General features: G+C 38.8%; 1 protein-coding gene across 1 annotated transcript in view; it reads right to left on the reverse strand.

Annotated features, from left to right (window-relative positions):
• Positions 1-356: 356 nt before the first annotated feature.
• The window catches only part of efcc1 (EF-hand and coiled-coil domain containing 1), a 62,294-nt gene continuing 40,290 nt past the window's right edge, over positions 357-22,360 (reverse strand). The window contains exons 3-7 of the mRNA XM_052018171.1: positions 20,469-20,604; positions 13,983-14,148; positions 10,047-10,205; positions 9,722-9,791; positions 357-2,483 (exon numbers count right to left, since the gene is read on the reverse strand). Of these exons, the coding sequence (XP_051874131.1) occupies positions 2,350-2,483; positions 9,722-9,791; positions 10,047-10,205; positions 13,983-14,148; positions 20,469-20,604 (665 nt within the window). The 3' untranslated portion in view covers positions 357-2,349. The remainder of the gene's footprint in view (positions 2,484-9,721; positions 9,792-10,046; positions 10,206-13,982; positions 14,149-20,468; positions 20,605-22,360) is intronic.

Genomic DNA, 22,360 nt, shown 5'->3' on the forward strand with positions numbered 1-22,360 from the left:
GGGGTAGAATCAATAATTCCAGTACCCGAGAGAAATCATTTAATTCTAAAAAAATTAATTAAAAAATTATGGCCCTATCAGCATCCACTCTCTCTGAACTGAACAAATCAGTACAGTTGTTTCATGTCACTTTGGGTGCAGGACGCTGATCCCTGCAAATGTCCATCAAAACCTATAAAATGAGCTCAGGGTTCTACCCCAGCACATGCATTATAGCAAATTCCTGCTTGCAAAGGAAAAAACACAGAGCAGAGAGCAAACAAACTTTTTAAGAAACAAAAGCACAGGAGAGAAAGTTAGAAACTAAAACACATAAAATTAAAACCACTCCCATGTTTGGAAAAGCTGCTATTTTATTTCAATCTTTGCTCCATTTAATGCCATTGACAACATATTGAACTCTGAGTGAATTTATAGGGTGCAGACACAAAAGTTGACTGTGGTACCTTTGATAAAATTGCCCAAATTGAATCCATGCAAATACCAGTGACATCAGTGAACATAAGAAACAGAAGCAAGACTAGGCCCTTTGAGCCTGCCCTGCCATTCAATAAGATCAGACTGATCCTATCTTAGTTGCAAGAACAGAAATGAGATCTGGCAAATTTATGACATGGAATAGTATCAATTTGAGAGCTTTTGTGCAGGGTAGTTACAGCTATCAATCTGCCCTAGCAGCCATTGACTAGAGAATAATCTAACACAATAGAGAAAAGTGATTTTGTTTTTATTTTTATAGTCACACAAATAGTAAAATAAAGAAAAATACTGTTTGCCTCACTCTTGAAGTACATGATAAATTGTGCAGCTGCCCTCTCCAAAGTAAAAAATATGTAACAGACTTTAATTTGGAAGTGCATTTTGAGGTTGGAAATGCATATAGAATATCTGCCACTTTGCACATACAGTCTACTAACTTCAACATTCCCAAGCCTTGTTTATGCTTTCATTCAAGGACCTTCTATTACTTCACAAAACATTTACATTTCACTTGACAACCTTTATTATAGACCCCTTCACAAAACTTCTGAGAGAATACAGTGAAACACACTGGCTCAAGTTCAGGGAAAGTCAGCTAATTGTTAGTTAATTTCCTTTATAAGTGGTGCAGTTTATGGCTGTCTGAACATATCTACTTAAGCAGTCTAATGGATCATTCACTGGTCAGGTTAGGGACTTAAACCAAGCACTCACAACCTTTAGATAGGACCATGTGGAACTTGGAAATGGCTACAGTTACAGCTTGTTGCCAAAATAATACTGCATGGGAGCTTGCCCAATAACTCCACTGTTTGGAGCTGGAGATTCTGACTGTGCTTTGCTGCTGGGTTATTCACATCATCAGTCACAAGCTCCCTTCGATTTTTTTTGAAGGATTCCTGGAGAGAAGTGTCAGGAGTATCAGTACAGACTTGTTGATTGACTTCAGTTCCAGAGACCACATTTTACTGATGTGATGCCAATTAATTTAACTTTTGTTTGGCTACCAGGACCAATGGAAATATCTGTTTCAATTATAATTGGCTCCATGGTTCTAAGTTTGCTTAGTTCAGCGTACAAATTGCAAATGTTATAGCTGGCTGCTTGTGGGCATAAATTTCAGTACAGCTATTTTAGAATTGTTCTCTAAATTTATCAGGTATATTTTGTGTATAATATGACACTGGAATAAATACATATATGCAATGCTGTAATAGTATCTGTAGTAGCAGCAGCACTGATGGTTAAAAGAAATCCTCCCCTTAGTTTTCACTTGTACCTGCCATTATGTCTGGATCATAGCTACAGCATTTAATTTCCCGTTTGAGCTGTTCTGCTATCTGTATTCTTCACTTCAGCTATTTACGTCAGGAAGCCTGACCCAATAAATATTTCGTATACTCAGTGGTACTCTGTAGGAGGTAAATCTGTCATTTTTTGTGATTTTGTCTAATAAAAAATATATATTTCATATTTGTGGTTCCCAAATGAAACGTGTTTTGAGCCAATGTTGTATGTTTTCTTGTTAGAACTTACACACATTTTAACGATAATCTAATATTTTGGCTGTTCATTTAATACTACTAAAGGACACAACTATTTCTTTTGACCCAAATGTAACCATTCTTTATTGGACAATTTCCTAGAATTTTCTTCCTCTAATAGTAAAGATTAACAAATATGATCCAGAACTATACAGTTAAGACTCTATCCAGTAAAGCAAGTTGATCTAGCTGACAAGTTTAACATTGTGTTAAGTAAGGTGCATAAGATATTTTTACAAACTCGCTCAGGATACAGGAGTTGTAGATTTATAGGAAACATTTGAAGTGCTTGATGAACAAATCAGCAAAGCCAGCTTGCGGAACCTCAACACGAGATAAGCAGTGGATTTACCAGGGACTGGTGACTCTGAGCCTTTTCCAAAGACTTGCCAGATAGAAGCTCACAAGCAGCAAGTTCCTGATACAAGGCATTCAGTACCTCCAGAATATGAGCCTTTCCTGTAAGAAAGAGACAATTATCATTTGTTTCATATATGAACAATTTATCTCTTCTGCCACTGTTGCTTGGGGTTGTTAGACACAGGTTCTAACTTCTTAGGATATGCAGTATAAGGCAGCCTTTCCCGTTTTCATAGGAATAATAAAGTGCTTCTTTGTTGACCCAGAACATACCACAGAGAATGATGCTGTCAGTTGTAATAACAAAAACAAAAGAAATCCATAGGAGGGGAGTAGCACAATGTAAACTTTACTCAAAAATATGACTCAAACTCAAAACAGGCTCTGTAAATTACAACACAGTGTAATGATTAACAACATAGGTAACTGCAGCAGATACACTGTGTACAGCTAAAACCTGCAAATAAACTTGATCAATTAATCCTTGACGATTTCAATCTCCATGTCAGCTTCTTCTGTCTCTCTCCCTAAAGACCTCAGGATTTTTTCAGAACCTCTCCCCACCTGTGGTTGTGGCCATTCTCTTTATCACCAGAAAATATTTTGGTGCTACATCACCTCAACTCCCAGGCCTAGAGACAGCTCCCAGCTGATTTTCTTGGCAATAAAATAGCATTGTGGGTCACCCTAACGATGTCTGTAAAAACCACATGAAAAGCTAGAACTTCAATTGTGAAGTTCAAAGACAATGATGACAGGTCTTCCTGTGTAGTACTGATATTGTTGGTTTCAGCACAGTGTTCCCTATTGATGTGTTACGTATGTTTACAGTTCTCAGCAAGTAGCATAGCAAATGTGACCTTTGCAGTCACCTCTTGATGGGACATACAGACAACACCCTTACTGCCACATAGGAGTAATGCTACTGAACATGGATACAGAAGTGATAAATGGGGAAGGCAGAAGGGCACTGGGGGGTGAGGGTAAAGAGACTTGTTCAAGCTGGTGAAGAAAAATGCACACACAGAAGGCATGTTCTATGTTCCAGGAGCCACAGAGAGTCTCAAGGTGAGACTTTCCAGGTATAAGGCTACCTGGGAGGTGTGAGTACAGTGTCCGATTGCCTGTATTTTTGGGAAGCCTACAATGGAGGTAACTGCCTACATCTGCTTGGTATTTTCCTGTGGGCTAAGAGAAAAAGAGATGGTCTCCTCACCTTGAGTATGGAGCTTGGGTGACCTTCCTAATGCATCAGTGAGTGGCAATCTGTGAAACATGATGGAGATCAGCACCAGCAGCAGGTTGAGGCTGGGGACCTGAGACTGACTGTGATCCTGACCTCCACCGGTGAAGCAATGAAGCACATAACTGAGATTGTGTTTGAAGTTGAAGGAGGTCAGAGATCGCATTACGTCCAAAGAACTGTCAGTTCAGACCCGTGAGGTTGAAAATATCAATGCAGGCATCACTGGGGGAGTGACATGTTGGGGAAAAAGTGCTAGGATTATTACCATGTATACTGTTCACTCTGTGAGTTTCATGCGAGCAAGGAACTTCATTGCACTCTGGTGTATATGACAACAAACTGTCTGTAATCTGAGAACAAAAATCCCACTGTAAAATGAGGAGGTAAACTTCTTGATGGGTACTTAGACACCCAAAAATGTGTGCAAAATCCTGTAATCCCAAGGTAAAACAATTTTCAATAACACCTTTTATTGGAATTGTATGAATAAGTATCTAGTACCCTGATTCTAAACTCTCCCACCTACCCCCTCATTCTTTGTCCTGTTATTCGTGGCCATACTTTCGGTCACTTAATTCCCATTCTCTGGAAATCTCACTTAAACTCACCCCACTTTTCCGCCTCTCACTGCTCTTTTAATGCCATTAATAAAACTCACACCCTTGCCCAAGCGTTTTATTATTATGCCCCACATTTAATTCTGTGAAGTACTCAGGATCGTTTCTTGATGTCAGTGGAGTAACACAGGTGTGGCAGGTTGTAATCTGTTCTTTGCACTATGCAATCTCCAGTGTTTAGGCAGACAAGTCTATATTTAAAGTTCAATCTTTTCAGAAGGACTTAAAAGTGCAACCTTGGAGGTAAGAGTATTATTAGGTCGAATAGGTAACCTTGCATGTTTACCTGTTCCTGTTGAGCAGACAAAAATCACATTGTATGTTTTGAAATACATTCTCATACCACATTTATTTCACTGCTATATATCTGAAACTTGCTTGTTTTTGGGTTGGAATGTGATTGAGAATGTTTCCAAGTCAATCACAACTCTCTAGAAATCTGACCAGACATTTCTTGTTGTAAATTACCCTTGCGTCATTGATACAATTTCCATGCCAGCCCTGCACAGATGGCATCATTTTATACATTGCCTATGAAATTAGGTTCATAGTTTTAAAGTGGGCCATCCTAAGATGGGTACCCACCCCAAGAATGTTGTGTTTGTTTTTTTTTAATTCTGCATTACTGGGGCTCCCCACTGCTCTGTCACTATGACAGTGACCTCCAATGACCTCTTCTATCCTAATCTTTGAACCCTGGCCACAGTCTCAGACTCTCCCATCTCCAGAAGGCCAAAGGCCCTGATCTCCAGGCACACTTCCCTGGGCTTCCTGAGACCCTGGTCACCAAGTACTGTACCACCACACAGACATCCTTATGCCATCACCAACCCCTCCCCCTCTGACTTTGATCTCAAGGCTTCCATCTTTGACCACCCACCCAGATCACCTGGACTTCAACTGGCTTCCAACTGTTGGCTATCTCCCACCCATAAATGCTCTGCCCAAGGTTACGCAACCACTTTTAAACATGTTTTTAACCATGCAGATGAATTTCTAAAAACAAACTGTTTTAACACTAATTAACTGTTTTTGTTCATTGCCTTTATTTTCTCTTTATTCAGACACAGGTTCAGGGCTCCTTTTGTCTTCTATTTCTCACATTTTCTATTCCCTTCAATTGGCAAAAATGTTCTCTCGCTCTCTTCTACAGTCCAGGATATATTCAACACTGGGTTTTTAAGTTCTAGCTACTTTATATGAACCTGATGATACTTCTTTACAATCAGCAGACTTTGGCAGTATATTATGTAAAGATTCAAGATTCAGTAAGGACAACAGAATAAAATGAAAATGTCATGAAAAGGAAACTAAAGATTTGCCTGTTAGTATGTGGAATTAGGTAATATGTGGTAGTATGTATGCATGTACAGTATGTATGTATGTATGTATGTATGTATGTGGAATTCCCCACATGGTGAGTTCCATACCCAGCTGTCCTATCTTGTTAATCTGAAGCACTTCTTACTGGATACTTCAAGAGCAATATTGGGAGTGGCCAAGGAGCAGACTATATTCTCCACGGTCAGGGAAGGAGCCTGACCTGCGGCAACCCAAATAGGGTACAAATGAAGAAAGCATGATGCCAATAAAATGATGCAAGACAGTGAAAGGACCTAGAAGAAAACTTGAGGGTGATAATAACATACAAGACATGATTTTAAAATTTCAAATGTATGGCATAACCAGGAATAGAGAAGGAATTGAAAAACTGGTGACATACTAGTCAAATCAGGAGGACAACATCAGCAAAATCTGTTTTTTGTTAACCTGAATACTTTTTTAAAAATGTCATTACTTAACATCCTGCTTGGCTAGATAGTTCAACGGCTGTTTATGTACTTGAAATAATCCTGGAATGCAAGACATGACAAACATTAGTCTTCCAAAGACATTATGCTACAGAAAAGTATTTTCATTGTACTGCTGTGCTGGCATATTAAATGCATCATAGCATCACAGAATAATGCAGAAAAGAAGAGAACATTCAGTTCACAATACCTGGGCTGACTCTTTGGCAGAACGATCCAATTAATCCCTAGCCCCTGCCTTTTCCCTCATTGCTCTGAAATTTATTTCCCCCTTGGACTGGATTGTCTTTGGTCTGGCCTGCTCACCATTGTGCCCATTGGCCCACACCAACCTGTGACTGATACGAGCTGATCCTCCAAACCTGATAGATGTACATCAAGAGGAAGGGGGCTGTAAGTGGTGACTAGTACTCAGGCCCTGCTTCTAGAATGGCCAGGTGCCTTGTGACAGTTCACTGCTGTCAAAGCCTTTGAACTGCTTATAGGTCTCTGATAATCAAGACTATTCAAAAACTGTTTAATTAGGCTTAAGTAATCTTAAAAAAAAAGATTATTTGAAATAAGTACATTTAATTTAAAACACCTTAAATTACTAGAAGTTAACAGAAAACATTTCAGCATCTGGCTCACCTGTTTCTGTTTCCCTTGCTCCCCTTAAACTCACTGGGGCCCTGGTCCCACATTCATTTTAAACGCACCAGGGCTCCATCTCCCAGGCTCCCTTTAAATTCATTGGGTTTTATATCCTGCATTCCCATTAAAATCACCTGGTTCACTGAAAAATGCATTATGTCACTGTGTAACATCTAAAAAGAAGTAAATTAAAAGGGATATCAATAGGAGTAAAATCCAATAATCCAGGAAATTTGCAGGTCCTACACCAGAAAGTCCCTGCTTCATTCGGGCAGTGCATTTCAGATCAAATCAATTGATCTTTGCAGAAAAATTTTCCCATATTGCCATTGGTTCTGATGTCAATCATCTTAAATCTGTGTCCACTAGTTACTGACTTGTCTGCCAGTTTTTCCTTATTCACCATACTAAAATCATCTATGATCATAAATTGTGTCTCCATTCTAAGTAGAACACTCCAACTTCACCATTCTATCCTTCCAACTAAAGTCGCTTACCCTGGCATCATTTTGCAATTTCACCAAGGCCTTCATATCTCATGAAAATGGGCTATTATACCCAATGGATTTTATTATTCCACTTTGGTAGATGATATTCTTTCAAGGTATAGATTGAATGAGAAGGATAGGTATTTAAACCAAAAGCTCAAGGGTCAGGTTGACAATGTTTGCAAATGGGACTAGATCAAGTAGGCAACTTGGTCAGCATGGGTGAGTTGGGCCAAAGGGCCCATTTCCTCTATAACAAGACCACATATCCCCTGGGCTTCACTAACATCAGTCTCTCCTGTAGACAGATTACAATGTATTGTACAATCATGACTTCATTGTAAGGGGTTGGAGTTAATGAATGAAGAAATTTTACTGCAGTTATACAGGGCTTTGGTAGGACCATGCGCGGAGTACTGTGCTCAGTTTTAGTCTCCATATCCAAGGAAGAATATATTTATCTTAGAGGTTCTCTAGATTGATTCTTGAGATGGGAGGTACTTTCAATAAAACATATCAAATCTTAGAGTGCTTTATGGGGTAGATGCTGAGTGGCTGCTTCCCTTGGCTGAGAGATCATAATCTCATAACAAGGAGTCAGAAATTTAGGACTGAGATGAGAAAAAATAGCTTCACTCATAGGATTGTGAACATTCGGAATTCTCTACCCACTAATCACTTGATAATTATGTTCAAGACTGAGATCAATAGATTTTGGGATTTGAAAAGGATCAAGGCACCTCAAGATAGTGCTGGAAGGTGGATTTAATGTAGAAATTCTGCCACAATCTAACTGAATGGTGGAGCAGACTGGGTGGACTGTATATTCTACTTATGCTGTCTTTACCTTTAGTCCATTAATCGGCAAGATACTAAGGCTTCATAATTAAGAGACCACTCTTTTTATTTTAAAGTATTATTTCAATAATTAGTAAGCAATTTTCACTCAAATTTAATATAATACTTCTCTGCCTGATCACGACAAAAAAAAATTAAAGCACCCCTCCCAGTCCTGCTGACAAATAAATTTAGTTTAGAAACTAGAAAATGCTTACAACCAATCAGACTTAAAGTTGGAAATTATGTCCCTTCCTTCTTTAAATGTTTCCAATCCAAATAGCTGCAGACTCAACAGGTTTTTCAGCTATGTGTGATTTCTGATTCTCTCCATCTCCATTTGTTGCACATGCCCATTTGAGTCAAATAGGCTAGTGCCAACTTCCCAGCAAACTTCACGGTTCATCTTTTGCTATCTGTTGCTGGGTTGAAGTGATTACAGTCATCTTTCAGTATATATGAATGACACTGGAACAATTTGATGAACCCCATTCTCTCTAAGCAGAAAACTTCTGACTGACACTTTGCACCCAATTGCTGCACCAAATATCCTTTTCCAGATAACTTGTGTGTCATGCGGACTTAGTATTTAATGCATTGAAATGGATTTAATGGAACAGCTTTGTAGATATGTTCTTAAAGTTCTTACTAGTTTCTGCTGAAGTACATAATTACACAATAACCACAAAGTCTTAATTTACTAGCTAACCATAAGGAACTTCTAGTAGAATTTCTCAGTGCATGTAACGTTTTATAAATCATACTACCAATTTGTTTTTAATGAATTCGAAAACTTCTGCACCTGACAAAATTAGTAGATTTGTCAATAAACTTAAAATGCCAAATATGACATTGGATTTGCAAATTTTTCAACAAGTACTTATTACTTCTGAAAGCTACAGAGTTATAATATTTATGATACAGTCCACTTACTATATTGAAAATGTATCTATGACAAAAATAATACCGTTCTCCTTTTTCCCAAATCTCCTCCCCTCAATTATCTATAATCTTTTTCCTCTATGGTGAAGTTATGGGAATTCCATCAACAGCTAGTATTTCAGTCACATGTTTATGTTTACTCACTCCTCACAAACTTCCATTATTTCTTGATTAATGACAAAACAATAAATGGTATTGGAGTAAAATTTCACATTTACCTCCCAAAAGTTAGCAACACCTGGGTGAAGCACATTAAGTAAAATCTGGTGGAGAACTTCAACAGATAGTTTTTTTTGCACCTGTCTATGTTTGACCATCTTAGTATTTCATCAGCAAAAAATGGTTATATAACTTTCTCACTGTAACTTGGCAGGAATGACATTTTGGAGTATGACAATTTACCTATGCAACGAAGCTAAGCCTTCTCATTGGACTTTTAATCATTGTCTCAAGGATTTGGCCTGATGCCATTATTTTTACTATCGTTGGATAGCAGAGACGGAATTCCCTTGGGACTTTGATATCCATGTGGCACTCTCTCATTCTATTCTTGCTTTATCTATCTTGACTGAGCCTTCTCCATTTTATCACATGTTGCACATCTTCTCCCTTCCACCACAGATGCAATAGAATGACTTCTATTTGACTTATATGCATTACTGTCAAGTAAATCAGTTGAGTATTCTTTTATTTCCTCTTTGTATAAGCTGTGAAGGACAAAGTAAGAACCAGAGCATTCACACTTTTTAATTTGTTTACTCACCATGCTGAGGATTATTGCAGGACTCCAGAGTGCTGAGCAAGATTTTTCCTAGTGATCTCCTGGACACATTCTAGATAAAATAAGGATTTTATTGATTACATTGTAAAATGAAAATATGCTTAATTAACATTTTGGCACTCAAATACTTTCCAAGTCACATTTAATAACCCCCATGGCGTATTCATTTCTACACAGGCTGAAACTCCTATCTTTTTTCTGAAATGTAATAAATCAATCCTAATGCACAACTGGAAATGAGCTTTTCCTTATCGAGAGAGCCCATTGCATTAAATTACTGAAAGTTGTCAGAGCATCATTCACTCACAAGGTCACGTAATTGCTGCAAGAGCTGCAGTACATCCATCAGCTTTTCTTCAATCAGTGACAGGCGTACTCTCTCAGTCTCCAACATCTGCAGCTCCATCTGCAGCAGTTCTGTCTCATCCACTTTGCGCTGTAGTTCACACAGTAATGACCCCTTCAGCTGAAAAGCAAATAGGAAAATACAGTTACACTTCTAAACTTAAAAACAGTTAAATAATGGCTCTGGCGTAGAATTTCTCATGATGAACTTAAGGATTTGCTGAAGGATATTTATGCCTTTTTGAGGACACAATCAGTTACAGGATAGTATAACTGAAATTCTAATTTCTTCTTTATGTTTTAGGGATTAAGGTCAACTATTTTATTGAAACTTTAAATGTGTGACATATAATTAAAAACATAATTTTTACCCCTTCATGTTTCTGAAACTGAGATTATGTAGTAAAATTTAATGCAGAAGGTATCAAAAGGTAGACATTTGTAGAATATACATATGTGCATTATACTCTGCTTCCAAAATTCCATGCCATTGAAGTCTATGGAAGCAGGATCCAATGTACATAAACTACACTTAGCACAAGCATCCAAGGATGAAATATAATATCATGTTGCACCATGGAACACACCACCGACAAGTGGTGCTGGGATTCAGCAGCAAAGCACGAGAATCCCAGGGCTTAGTGGAACTGGAAATGTGAGGCCTGAACCTTGACAATAACACATTGAGATACTGGATGGGTAAGGAGTCTTGATCTGGTCCAGCCTTTTTCTCAGCGATGGCTTGCTGGTGATCAGGAGGGGAAGCAACAAATAAAAGAAATCTTAGAAACCATTTTGAAAGGTTCTTTTAGAACTGAATAGCCAGATGACATTTACATTCACAATAAAATAGCAGCTATTAAATGCTGAACTAGCTATTAAATGTTTTGTTATATATTTCATGAGAAAACGAACAGATAAAGGGAACACAGATCCATTATAAACAGGTGCAGTTCCAACTATGAAGAGAAATTGGGAGAAACCTGTCTTATAAAATGAGTAAAGTGGGCCACATTATGTTTGACTCAACCTGTGCTCGCCCACATTCTCTCTGCAGTTGTACTGACCTTCGCAGCCCCACAGGACAAATTGAGAATCAGGCCTCACTGCTGCAGCTGTTCTGTGAAGCCAAGTGATCAGTGATTAGAGTTTGGCCTTGGGCGGTGGATCCTAAGTCCCTGCACCCAGACTGCTTTAGTAGCCTTGTTCCAGCTCAAGTTGTCAAAGGCCTTTTCAACTGTTTCTAAAGGTCTTTCCTAAAAAGTACCACATTGATATATAGACACATTTAACAGAAATAAATTAATTAAAATCATTAATATTACTTAAAATAAAAAAGTGCAACCACTTACCTTCAATTACCTTTTCCAACCAGGTCAGTGACCCCATTCAAGTGAATGGGGCCACTGCTGGAATAAAGCTAAGCAGCAAGATACAAAGTGTATCCAGCCCCTCAGTGCAGTACAACTGACCTCTACCAGTTGACTCAGTGCTGAAGGAAAGACAGAGATTCTGGCATCTGAACCCCCATCTGCATAACTATCTACCACTACAATCCACAGGCACAGAAATCATGAATTATCTGATCCACACCATGCTGTTAACCAGTGCCTCTCAGCAGAACTGTTGACTTAAACAGAGAATGTCTCTCGTTATTCAGTATAGTGAGTTCAGGAAACCTTAAAAGTAAGTTGGGGGAAGGAATTTAGTGGATTTAATAGAGATTACAATATTTCAATACAGAAGAAAGTATGACCTTTCCAAAGAAAGCATGGATTAGTTAAAGCTCAGCCCTTCCTAACTTGTGGAATTTTTTTGAAGATGTGTGTAAATAGGGAAGTGTCCATAAATGTTTTTTATGGAGGTCACAGAAGAAATTTGGCAATGTTCTATATGTATTACTTTCAGCTGAAATGGAAGTATACAGAATTGGAGGTAACCTTGTGACTTTTATTAGGTTGGAATGTAGGAGGTTGAGAGTAGAGATAAAGAAAATATTCTAAATTTAGTAGGATATGGTAATTGATGGATTTGTACGGGATTCTCAGCTTTTCATCAAACATATTAATGATGAAAAATAGGGAATTAGAAATTGAAGTTTGCAGTTTACATTAAGTTAGGTAAGGCTGTATAATGGGAACAGGAAATTTAACTAGTTTTTCTTTTCATTGCTGCTGCATTTTCTCTTTTTTTCTCTTCGTATATTTGTTTTCCTCTCTCATGTGCTGCTGATTTTGTTCTCCACCCCTCCCCTTCCCTAGTGCTGTTCATTTCTTTCAATCCCTCCTGTGCCTCAAGTCATTCTGAATTATTTTTCTTTCTCCTCTTAAGAAACATTGCTCTAGCCTTTCTTAAACGTTAGTTCATAGCTACTACCTGTTCGCACTGTTGTTATGATGTATACCATCAAGAGAAATTCTCTGAACTCCCATCCATATGTTATAGCAATTGCCACAGCAATGCAAGCTGAAAGGAGTTTGACAGTAGTTTGGCAAAGAACAGGGTCAAAATGGGGTTGTCAGTTTTTTACTGATGGTTATGTATAAAATTACACTCTATAACATTAAGAGCTAATGTTAACTTTTACATTTCTAAGAAAAGGCTTTTTAACAAACTTGTTAATCCATATAAAATTGTAATCACAGGAATTTCAGAAATTGGTGCTGATACAGGTGTTATACAGTCACTATTTCAAGCCATTTAGCTCCAGATATAGTATTTTCTTTCCGAAAGAAGTAATTCAAATTATTAAATCAAATGGCTCTATCTTGCATCAGAACCTAGTGGGGAAACAGTTCGATTTTATATTTGGGTTACATCTGACAAGGCATCATTTTTTAAAGTGTCCAGTCAATGAAATCTAACCTGAAGGAAGGTTCATTTTCTCATATCATTAATGGAATTGTCTATCTCTAAAAGTTGGCTTTGAGACATTGATAATTAACAAACATCAACCAAAACTGAGTTAGGCTATTGGCATGAAATTTGATTTTTAAAAGGAATCTAAGCGAAGGAGGATGAGGAACTATTAAAATAACCACTTGAAATAATCACTGCTCCATGCCTGAGGTGTATTACAAATTTTTAACTAAGACAGGATGATGTGGTGTTCGGTCAGATTTGAAGTTCACTACGTGTCAATCCTCTATAATGTTATGCAGAGAGCCATGTTCTGAGTTCTCCAGGAAGTAGTGCACTTTTGCAATAACGTGGTTGTAAACTTCTTGTAGGGTTCTGTAGTTACTTTTACTATCTAAGAGGATGTCCACATTTCATTCACAAGAATGCATAGAATTTCAGTCTCCTTGCAAAAGCATAACTAGCAAAATTTATCCTCTATGTAATAAGAATTCTGTTCCAAGTTGCATTCTTTCTATGGCAGACAAATATGAAACCAATGCAATGAAAATGGAAAATGCTGGAAATACTTGGCAGGTTAGGCACACGTCCTTCCTTCAGATGGATCAGCTATGAATAACAAGCCTGCTCCACTCTCTTTCAGCTGGCAGCACCACCATTCATGCCGTTCTGTTTCCCTTGGTCTCCACCCAATCACAAACACTCCCTTTGTTCCCTTCAGCCCTCCCCCTTCCCTGCAACTTAAAGCATGTTTGATTTCAAAGTTTTGCCTGTTCTGATGGAAGATCATTGATCTTAATGATCAACTCTCCTCCTCTTTCAACAGATGCTGTCTGACCTGCTGAGTATTTTCAGCATCTTGTTTTCATTTCTGATTTCCAGCATCTACATTTTTCTATTTTATGAGAATGAAGGATTTGAATCATTGCATCAAAATTTGGTTCAAAAATGTTTTAACAACAACAGCACCCCTTGAATATTTTTGCCATTACACTTTGCTGACATAAAAGAAATGCATCAAAATGTTCCGATTTGTCACCTGATCGATGTCGGTCTCCATTTGCTGGGTTTCATATTCCTTTAACTCCAGTTGTTCCTTTAATTTTGCCACTTTTTCAACCAGTTCCCAAACCGCACTGTTGCTCTCATCACACCGTATGTTCCCAAATTCTGATAGTAGCTTTCTTACAGTTTTATCATCACAGCTGTGAAAACATAATATGTAACAGGGAACTATCATGGGGCTGAGCATGTTATCCATGTGCACAATTTTTTTAAAAAAGCTGTTCAGTTAAAAGATCCATGATTTGGAGTCAAAATAACAATGAAGCCAATAGCGTTCATTGTTTTGTTTTGCAAATTGTGCAGAATTCCAGGTGTAGCGGGCATATTGTTCAATGTGAGAATCCAAAAGCTGTTGTCTGCATTGCACCACTCTGACACTAGCTTTGCATTTAGTAGCTAACCATTAAAATGCAATCAATTGCACGATGTTGCAGTATTTGCACAATAGATATAAACTGAAACCACTACAAAAAGTTAGGTCTTGTCCACTTCTTTGTATTAACATAATGTTAATTATTGCCAAACAATCTCTCTGGCACTGAAAATTATCTATTGCAACCTTTTGTTAACTATCTTTCATATTTGTTTAATATTTTATAAATATCAAATTTACACTTTTGTTTTGAAGCAACCCTTCTCCTCTCTCTAAATCTGATCTTTCTTTCCCTCTCTTCATTTCCCTTTCTGTAACAAATTTCACCCATCATAATTCACACTTCATTCTTAGTCTTTGGTCTAATGGACCAGATGACGTTTATAACTGGCTGATGGTTCTGTATAGAACTAGCTTCAGTACGTGTATCAGTTTGTCATAGAGTCATACGGCGCGGAGACAGACCCTTCCGCCAACTGAATCTGTGTCTGTATCTGTGTCCGCTATCAAGCACCCATTACACTGATCCTGTTTCGCTTTGTTCTCATCACATTTCTATCAGTTCCCCCCAAATTCTACCACTCACCTACACACAATGGACAATTTACTGTGGCCAATTAATCTACCTAGACCTTCATATCTGCACACTGCAGCCTGGGATTACTGAATGTGCTGGTGATCAGATGCAAGAGCTTCCAGACTCTGCTCCTCCAATGGACTCAGTGGGTCCAGATTGTACTGAGCTTGGGAGCTGACCTTCATTAAAAATGGAAATGAAGTAAGGTCATTTTTTCCTTCTACTATTTGATTCATATTCATGTCTTTAATTACTTCCATATGTTAAATGCGTTTTTACAAAATTTGTATTTTTATATATTTTTTTAAAAAATATTTTCAAATTAACTTCCATGCCTTTCAATTGTTTTTTGAGATAGTGAAAAAAGCCTTTGATAGCACAAGAAGTCAGACAATCACTTGGACAGTCTGGGGGCAGGTCTTCATGTTCCTCTGCCTGAGGCCTAATTCCCATTCATTGCTATTTCCAGCTCACAGGGTGGATGTGAAAGCCTCCATGACACTGTGAGCCATGTGGATGCAAGCATTAGGGACCACGGGACTAGTGTAAGGGGTGTGTTCAAGGCAAAAGTCACGTGGAGAACTATTTGTGCCAATATGCCCAAATTGTTCATTCTGATTGGTTAAGGAAATATACAGTTACCTTCCCTGTTAAGTTAGGGCTCAGATAGCTGGTTTTGCTCAATGCAAAGCTAACAATTAGCACTTTTGACCATTTGGGGCTCAAAGTGTCATTATACAAAATATCCAGAAGCAAATCTAACTAACAGCAAATGCTGGCCAATGTTGTCCTAGTATAGCTCAATAATATACATTCATAGATTCATAGAGTTTTACAGCACAGAAACAGGCCCTTTAGTCCAATTGGTCCATGCTAACCAAGATGCCTATCTAAAATAATCTCATTTGCCCACATTTGGCCCATATGCCTCTCAACTTTTCCTGTCTAAATAGAAAACAATTCACACAATCTGCTGATCTAAATGAAGTCATAATCCAGCCTTCTTTTTATTTCTCCATGGAATGTGGATGTTACTGGTAAGATCAGTATTTACTGTGTTGACTCCCAATTACATTGGTTTACACATTTCAGAGCACAGTTAAGGGTCAACTACATTGGTGACAGTGGAGATACAAACATGCTAGGCCAGCTAAAGAGTGGCAACTTTCCTACCCTGAAGGACAATAGTGAACCAAGTTTTTATAACAAGCGAGATTATAATCCACAATCCACTTTGGTCAGACATCAACTGGAGTACAGTTCTGGTCACCACACAAAAGGAAAGATGCAATAATGCCAGAGAGGGTGCAGAGGAGAGTCTGCAGGATGTTGCCGGGGATGGAGTGTTTTAGTTATGAGGAGAGACTGGAGACAATAGCTCTGTTTTCCCTGGAGAGGAGAAGTTTAAGATGGGACACGATTGAACTATAAAATCAATAGCAGATACCAGTCTAAACATACTATATTTAAATGCACGTAGCATCAGGAATAAAGTAGATGACCTAGTGGCACAACTACAGGTTAATAAATATGACATCGTTGCAATCACTGAGTCGTGGCTTCATGATGGATGTGATTGGGAACTGAATGTCAAGGGGTATACAGTATATAGGAAGGATAGGAGGGTAGGCAGAGGGGGAGGTGTGGCCATGATGGTTAGTAGCGATATAAAATCAATAGAAAGGAAGGACATTGGGTCAGAGGAGGTGGAATCCTTATGGGTGGAGCTGAGAAATAGCAAGGGTAAAAGAACAATAATAGCAGTCATATATAGGCCCCCGAACAGCAGTCAGGAAGTGGACCATAAGTTGCAGATTGAGATAGAAAAAGCATGTCAGAGTGACAATGTGAAGATAATTATGGGGGATTTTAACATGAAGGTGGACTGGGAAATGCAGCAAGGCGGTAGTACTCAGGAGAGTGAGTTTGTGGAATGTCTAAGGGATGTTTTTCTGGAGCAACTTATTGAGGAGCCCACCAGGGGATCGGCTGTTTTGGATTGGGTGCTGTGTAGTGAACCCGAGGTGATTAGGGAACTAAAGGTAAAGGAACCACTGGGAACAAGTGATCACAATATGATTGAGTTTAGTTTCAAGTTTGAGAAGGAGAAGCTGATAACTGGTGTATCGATATTTCAGTGGAATAAGGGAAATTACAAAGGTATGAGAGATGAGTTGGCCCAAATTGATTGGAGGAGTAAGTTAGCTGGAGGGACGGCAGAGGAAAAATGGAAGAAATTTCTACAGGAAATAAGGACAATGCAGGACAGATATATTCCAAGAAAAAAGAAGGTTTTGAATGGAAAAAAGGCACAGATGTGGATAACGAGGGAGGTGAAGGATAAAATAAAAGCAAAAGGGGCGGCGTACAAAGTAGCAAAAATTAGTGGGAAAACAGAAGATTGGAACGATTTTAAAAATCTGCAGAGAGAAACTAAGAAGGTCATTAGGAAAGCAAAGATGAGTTACGAAAGGAAGCTGGCGGACAACATTCGGAAGGATTCTAAGAGTTTTTTTAAATACATAAGGAATAAAAGAGAGACACGGGTTGACATAGGACCAATTGATAACGGTGCAGGAGGTATTATAATGGATGATAGTGAGATGGCAAGGGAATTGAATGAATATTTTGCATCGGTCTTCACCGTGGAGGACATAAGCAATGTGCCCATTAGTCAGGAGTCTCACGAATTGGAGCTGAGTTCAATTGAGATTAATAGGGAGAAGGTGCTTGGAAAACTAAAGGGGCTTAAGGCTGATAAGTCTCCCGGACCGGATGAGGTGCATCCCCGGGTTCTGAAGGAGGTGGCTGTGGAGATAGCGGAGGCGTTGGCGATTATTTTTCAGGAATCGATAGATTCTGGCATGGTTCCGGAGGACTGGAGGGTAGCGAATGTAGTTCCGTTATATAAGAAAGGTGGGAGGCAGCACAAAGGCAATTACAGACCTATTAGTCTGACGTCAGTGGTGGGAAAATTATTGGAGTCTATCCTCAAGGAGGAGGTTACCGAATACCTAGAGGCGCAAGGCAAGATAGGACCTAGTCAACATGGTTTTGTGAAGGGGAGGTCCTGTCTGACCAACCTATTGGAGTTTTTTGAAGAAATCACAGGTAGGGTGGATAAGGGAGAGGCGGTAGATGTTGTGTATTTAGACTTTCAAAAGGCCTTTGATAAGGTGCCTCACAAGAGACTGATTAATAAGATGAGAGGTCATGGAATTATGGGCAGGGTAGCAAAATGGGTGGAGAATTGGCTGGTTGGCAGGAAGCAAAGGGTGGAAATAAAAGGATCTCGTTCTGGTTGGTTACCGGTTACTAGTGGTGTGCCGCAAGGGTCGGTGTTGGGGCCTCTCCTTTTTACCTTGTACATCAATGATTTGGATGATGGAATAAATGGTTGTGTGGCTAAGTTTGCGGATGACACCAAGATAAGTGGAGGAGTAGGGAGCATAGAGGAAATAGAAAGAATGCAGAGGGACCTAGACAGTTTAGGAGAATGGGCAAGAAAATGGCAGATGAGATTCAATGTTGAGAAATGTGCAGTTGTACACTTTGGAAGTAGAAATAAGCGGGTAGATTATTATCTAGAAGGAGAGAAGATTGATAGTGCGGTAGTACAAAGGGACTTGGGGGTACTTATACAAGATACCTTAAAAGTTAACCACCAGGTTGGATCGGTGGTTAAGAAAGCGAATGCTATGTTGGCATTCATCTCGAGAGGTATAGTGTATAAAAGTAAGGAAGTGTTGATGAGGCTCTACGGGGCGCTAGTGAGGCCTCATTTGGAATACTGTGCGCAGTTTTGGGCCCCGCATCTTAGGAAGGATGTGCTGACGTTGGAGAGGGTTCAGAGGAGATTTACGAGAATGATTCCAGGAATGAAAGGGCTTAAGTACGATGAGCGTTTGTCGGCTCTTGGACTGTACTCGCTGGAGTACAGAAGGATGAGAGGGGACCTCGTAGCGACATTTAAAATGTTGACAGGTAAGGATAGAGTAGATGTGGCTAGGCTGTTTCCCTTGGTGGGCGTGTCCAGGACCAGAGGGCACAATCTTAGAATTAGAGGGTACAGTTTCAAGACAGAGATGAGGAGAAGTTTCTTTACCCAGAGGGTGGTGAAATTGTGGAACTCCTTGCCACGCACAGCAGTGGAGGCCAGATCAGTGGGGGTGTTCAAGGAGGAGATAGACAGATATCTAAATAGTCAGGGTATCAAGGGATATGGGGATAAGGCTGGCAAATGGGATTAGAATAGTTTTTTTTTTCTCTCTCTTTTTTTCCCACCCCATTTCTTTTTCCCTTTTCCTTGGAGCAGACTCGATGGGCCGAATGGCCTGCTTCTGCTCCCTTATCTTGTGATCTTGTGATCTTGTGAACTATGAGGTAGGATACCTTTTCCCCTTATCAGAGATGAATAAAATGAGAGGACATAGATTTAGGGCAAGGGTTAAGAGATTTAGAGGTGATCTAAGGGGGACCTCTTTCACCCAGAGTGGCGAGTACCTGGAATGCACTGGTGAGAGAGTGGTGGAAGCAGGTGTCTAGACAAGCAACATCTAGACATCTCGAATTACCTGGGCATTGAAAGCTATGGGCCAAGTGCTGGAAGATGGGATTAATACAGATAGGTGCCCACCAATCAGCATGGACGTGGTGAACTGAATAGTGTCATAGAATCATACACCTGCTTCCATGGTGTATGACTCTGTGACACTATTATAGAAACTTATTTTAAAATGTATTTAATTACTTGAATTTAAATTCCACAGTTGCAGCTGTGGAATTTGAACTCATGTTTCTGGATTAAAACACCAGGCCACTGGAAACTAATAACTTAATCTGCAAATTAGTTACTTATGATCCCATACACCTGGAAAAAAAATCAGAAAAGTGCAGCTTAAAGTTTCTTCTCTTCCTAGCTGTGCACTGAAAGACACTGAAAGCTTATGCTAGACGAGCAACCAAGAGTCACCATGGCAGTAAGAGGAAAAATAACCATGAAATCATCAGGCTGCTGTTAAAGCCCAAATGATTCAACAATATATTTCAGGGAAAGGAATGTACATTAACATTATTTTTTTATTAGTTATTTTGGAATCTGATGTTTTCTTCATATTCCTCTTCTCTTTTAGATTAAATACTGTATACTTAACATTTTCCTGACTGTTCATCTTGGCCATTTGCAAAAAATGTCCCTTTAGATCAGCTACTGGCACAGGGATCACATTGTGTGGATTTTGCTACACTGAACCAGTCTTATCCTCGTTTACCAAATATTACATCAGCAACGAAATTGCCTCCATCTTAATACTTGTTTCAAAAATTGAGCTGTATTCTCTCTGAGAGAATTAAGGAGGTTTGGCATTCCTTAATCTATGGGACTGGGGGGAATTGGAGGCCGTTGATTACTCAGTAATAGGGATGCATATCCCTTCTGTTAGATTTTTGCATTTGTTCGCAGTGAGAAAGCTAATGTTCTATGGTTACTTAAGTTCAGCAGTCCTGCTCACCCATTCCCACAGCAACAGAGCCGGTTCAAAAGTTTCTTCAATTCTTTCACCTGGGTCTTCTGATCTTCAGTCCACTTCTCATCCTCCTCATCTGAGGCAGCTTGACCTTCTACTGAGCGGAACAGCTGTTCTTCAACTAGTTGATGTAGAGAAGCCAACATTTAATGTCATTTAAATTTTTAGATCTGCAACACTTCAGTACCGGGATGTGATTGCACTATTCATTTTTCTGGAAATGTTCAGATACTTAGCTTTCAAAATCAATTACACACAAAAAAAACTATTTATAGGCACTGGCAGTTCAGAATTTTCCCAAAGCTTCTTGTCTTTGAGACTTTGGCTTAGAAATTTATGAACTACAAGCCTTAATTCACCACAATTCCAATCCACAAACTAATCAGATGTTGCTCCAATGGAAAATACATTAGGATAATATGATAATTGCATATAATAACTCACATGTCAGGAATCAAAACATTGAAGATCTATGAGTGAATAAGTATTTCTTATATTCTGACTGTAATAGCTTGGACAGGAAAAGCAAAAGTCAGAATCTGTTGAATATTCAGCACTGTTTTAAACACTATAAATACAAGCTGTGTTAAAATATGATAAAATTTTAAATACGAGCTGTGCATTTTGCAATTGAATAATAACGTAGCTGGATCTGGTCCTCTTTATTAATAAAAATTATATTGAATATAGTTTGCATATGTCTCTAGAGTTCTGCTCTGGTTTAGAAATAAGAAAATATCATGAGATCTATTTCACAAACCTATATTATGATTGTGATCCTGCAGTAAAAATTCTAGAACTGCTATATAAATAGGGATTACTAATCGTAATCTGCTTTACGTGCATTTCTGATATGCATTTGTATGGATTTTTGTTTGCATTAATACACGTGGTTTAAAATTTAAAGTTTACTATGAATGGGCTCATAAAAGATTTAGTTTTCAGCCTTGTTGCATCATTATCCCCTCATGGCAGTATCGGTCCCTGACTCAAACACTTGCTCTTGTTTGTATCAGACAATCCTGATGTCTGCATTGCCCTTAATTTTTCTGAGAATGATTGCTGAGATTTAATTCCTTTCACAATAACCACAAAAGGCATTATCCTCCACACCCTTTTCATAACTTTACAAGGCAAAACATTAACTACACTACATATATTGTAGAGCACTAGCATTTTTTCTTATCCATATTTAAGTGATTAGTTGCCCTTAAAAAGCAATGTCCAACTTAATCTAAAATATTTTGTCTTTCCTTAAAATAACAATATATTTCCTTTTGTATCATGAGTCCCGTTCAGGCATGAGCACAGGTCCATTTGCCGTCTAACTGGATTTTGATAATGTTTCTTTTCCTGGATGATTTTATCTCTATTTTCCATTTTTCTGCCATCACAGAAGAATTTTGTATCTAAAGTTGAAGCAGTTTTATATTTCCCATTTGTCCCAACTTATCTCTTCTCACTTCATCAGCAGATTTTTCCAACCTCTCTGAGTTAATCAATGCAATGGAGTTAGCACCAGAAACATCAGGCCTACCAAAGCTCCCACTTTTGGGTGCAGGACTGTGTCTCATGAAGTGACACTTATGTATTTGGGCGCTGGGTAGACTATAATGTTAAAGAAGTTCCAATGGTGAAAACTGCTTCATAGCAACAGCAAGAACAACAATCTACCAAATAGCTATTGGAGTGGGACTTTGAGGTTCTGCAATGTGGCAGTTCCAAAGGTAACTGCAGGGTTAGACTTGGATACAGGAAGGCAATGAGAAAGTTGAACAGTAGTGCAATAAGGAGCTAACCATAGGCAGCTGCACTCAATTCAGCTCATATTGGCAAATGATCAGGCAGCTGCATTGCTCTATTGCCACTCAGGGTAC

This window comes from Pristis pectinata, chromosome 6 (genome assembly GCF_009764475.1).
Source record: "Pristis pectinata isolate sPriPec2 chromosome 6, sPriPec2.1.pri, whole genome shotgun sequence".
Classification (NCBI taxonomy): Eukaryota; Metazoa; Chordata; class Chondrichthyes; order Rhinopristiformes; family Pristidae; genus Pristis; species Pristis pectinata.